Source organism: Parasteatoda tepidariorum, unplaced genomic scaffold (genome assembly GCF_043381705.1).
Source record: "Parasteatoda tepidariorum isolate YZ-2023 unplaced genomic scaffold, CAS_Ptep_4.0 HiC_scaffold_10362, whole genome shotgun sequence".
In the NCBI taxonomy this organism is placed as follows: domain Eukaryota; kingdom Metazoa; phylum Arthropoda; class Arachnida; order Araneae; family Theridiidae; genus Parasteatoda; species Parasteatoda tepidariorum.
In genome coordinates, this window is record NW_027261313.1 from 1 (window position 1) to 2,486 (window position 2,486).

Here is a 2,486-nt window from a genome sequence, read left to right on the forward strand (position 1 = left end):
CTCTCAGTTCTCGTTGAACGGACTATAGTGACAACGAAGTTTTTTGTTTTATTCAGTCATTTATATATATTTATTATGTCCGACAATGTAAAAAAGAAAAAAAAATGCATTTTCGGCTTCTGAGAGTCCCAGCTCCGAATAAAACTTTAAAAAAAAGAGGGGGGAAAGTAGGATCTGGGGGCCTTTGTCATCTCGGGGCCTCAAGCTACAGCTTATTTAGCTTATACGTAAATCCGGCCTTGCTCTATGCTACTCCCTTTAGTGGAGTCATGCATCCCCGAAGAAAATCTACGAGCTTGGCTTAGAAGTCCTTTAATTAATAAACAAGAGAATTCTTATAGCGATAAGTTGGCTCAACTGTTAACATTTCTAAGAACGGAAGTAGAGGGTGAAGAACGGATTGCTCTAGCAAAAACTGGTTTTAAACAAGCTGAAATAGTTGAAAAGAGACAAAAGCACAGAGAAACAGAATTTTATCCACCTACGGCCAATGATTTAATATCTGGGTTTAAAGAAAAGGCAAAGTTGAACTGTATATTTTGTAACAAATTACATGAAAGTAAAGACTGTTTTAAGGGACAGAAACTGTCATTAGAAGAAAAGCGAGAAGCAGTCAGAAAACATAAATGCTGTTTTTGTTTTGTTTGAAACCAGGGCATTTATCGAGAAACTGCAGATCAACTGTACGCTGCATGGTCTGCGGAAAGAGACACTGGGTAATAATGTGTCCTAATTTATCGCCAAGTCAGAAAGTGGAGATTCAAGAAAGTCAAGAAGTGCCACAAAATCTTGCTTTAGCCAATCACAATGTTTCAGAAGAAGTTTTGCTGCAGACTTTGCTTGTTGTGATAAATCATGGGGGAAAACGTAGTGTCGTTAGAGCTTTAATCGATACTGGCTCACAATGCTCTTATGTACTAAAATCCACAGTTGAACGAATGAAAATAAAACCTGTAGGATTTGAAACTCTGAATCATGTGGTGTTTGGTGGTTGCATGACAAGATCTAAACACAATGCCTATAAATTAAATGTAAGCAGTGTTCATGCAAACAAAATTTGCGAAATGCAAGTCTTAGACCAACCAACCATTTGTGGAATGATACCAAGAACAAATGACGTATCTTGTTTAAAAGAGTTAGAAGAATTGGGAATCCAGATAACAGACCGTGGTAAAGGTAGACTTCCTATTGAGCTCCTAATTGGAGCAGATATTGCAGTCAAATTGTATACAGGTCAAACGCAAATTTTAAAATGTGGTCTTGTTGCTGTGCAGACGCACTTAGGTTGGACTATCATGGGAAGGTCTGAAAATCATAATTGCAAAGACAACACTATGACATCGCTATTTTTACGAAGCCATAGTATAGAAAATCTTTGGAAACTGGAAGCGATAGGAATTAGGGATCCTTGTGAAAGTATGAACATAGAGTTATTGGAAAAAGTGGCCTATGATCATTTTGAAAAGACTCTAAAGATTACTGAAGATGGACGCTACGAAATTAGTTTTCCTTGGATGCAAAGTCCCGACGAATTGCCAAGTAACCGCGAACTTGCAGAAAAACAATTATTGTCCACTTCTTGGAGACTCAGTAAAGCAGGAAAGATGAAAGATTATAATGCCGTGTTCCAAGAATGGTTGCAATGCGGAATAATTGAAGAATGTTCAGAAGGGCCAGGTCACTATCTGCCACATCATGCAGTGTTCAAACCAACTTCCACTACCACACCTGTTAGACCCGTTTTTGACGCCTCGTGCAAGTCGAAGGGAAATATGTCATTAAATGATTGCTTAATAAAAGGTCCAAATTTGCTCGAAGACATCCCAACTGCTCTTCTTAAATTCAGACAGAAAAAAATTAGAGTTGTTGCTGACATTAAGAAGGCGTTTTTGCAAATTTCAGTAGCAGAAGAGGATCGCAAGTATTTGAAATTCTTATGGTGGACAGATGAAGAAAAAAAAGTCTATTAAGGTATACCAGCATTGCAGAGTTGTTTTTGGACTTAATTATAGTCCGTTTTTACTGGGTGCTGTTTTAAGACATCATTTAGAGTCATTTGCATTTTCTCCATATCAAGATGTTTCAGAGACACTTAAATCTGCTTACTATGTGGATAACTGTGTTACTTCAGTTAATTCTGAAAAAGAATTACAAAGATTTGTAAAAGTGTCTACAGAGATCATGGCCAAAGGAAAGTTCGAGTTGAGAGCATGGGAATACTCTGCTGTTAAACGTTCAAGTGTTCCTATGGTCCCATCACAAGTTTTAGGTTTACTATGGAACAAGAATGAAGATGTTATTTTTTGTGATACTCAATCCATTTCAAACCATCCAGAAAAGATAACTAGAAGGTCCATTCTTTCCATGACTCAGCAAGTATTCGATCCGCTTGGATTTTCATGCCCAGCTACGTTGTATCCTAAGTTACTATTACAAGAGAGTTGGAGGTCTGAATTGGGCTGGGATACTGAGGTTTGTGAAGATAC

At 37.7% G+C, this 2,486-nt stretch overlaps 1 protein-coding gene across 1 annotated transcript; it reads left to right on the forward strand.

The window, feature by feature from the left end:
* Positions 1 to 722: 722 nt before the first annotated feature.
* LOC122273872 (uncharacterized) lies at positions 723 to 2,472 on the forward strand (the record flags this gene model as incomplete). Its single annotated transcript, XM_043057851.1, has 2 exons — positions 723 to 1,921; positions 2,013 to 2,472. Coding segments are annotated over exons 1-2 (1,659 nt in total), but the record flags the coding sequence as incomplete, so codon positions are not given.
* Positions 2,473 to 2,486: the final 14 nt, after the last annotated feature.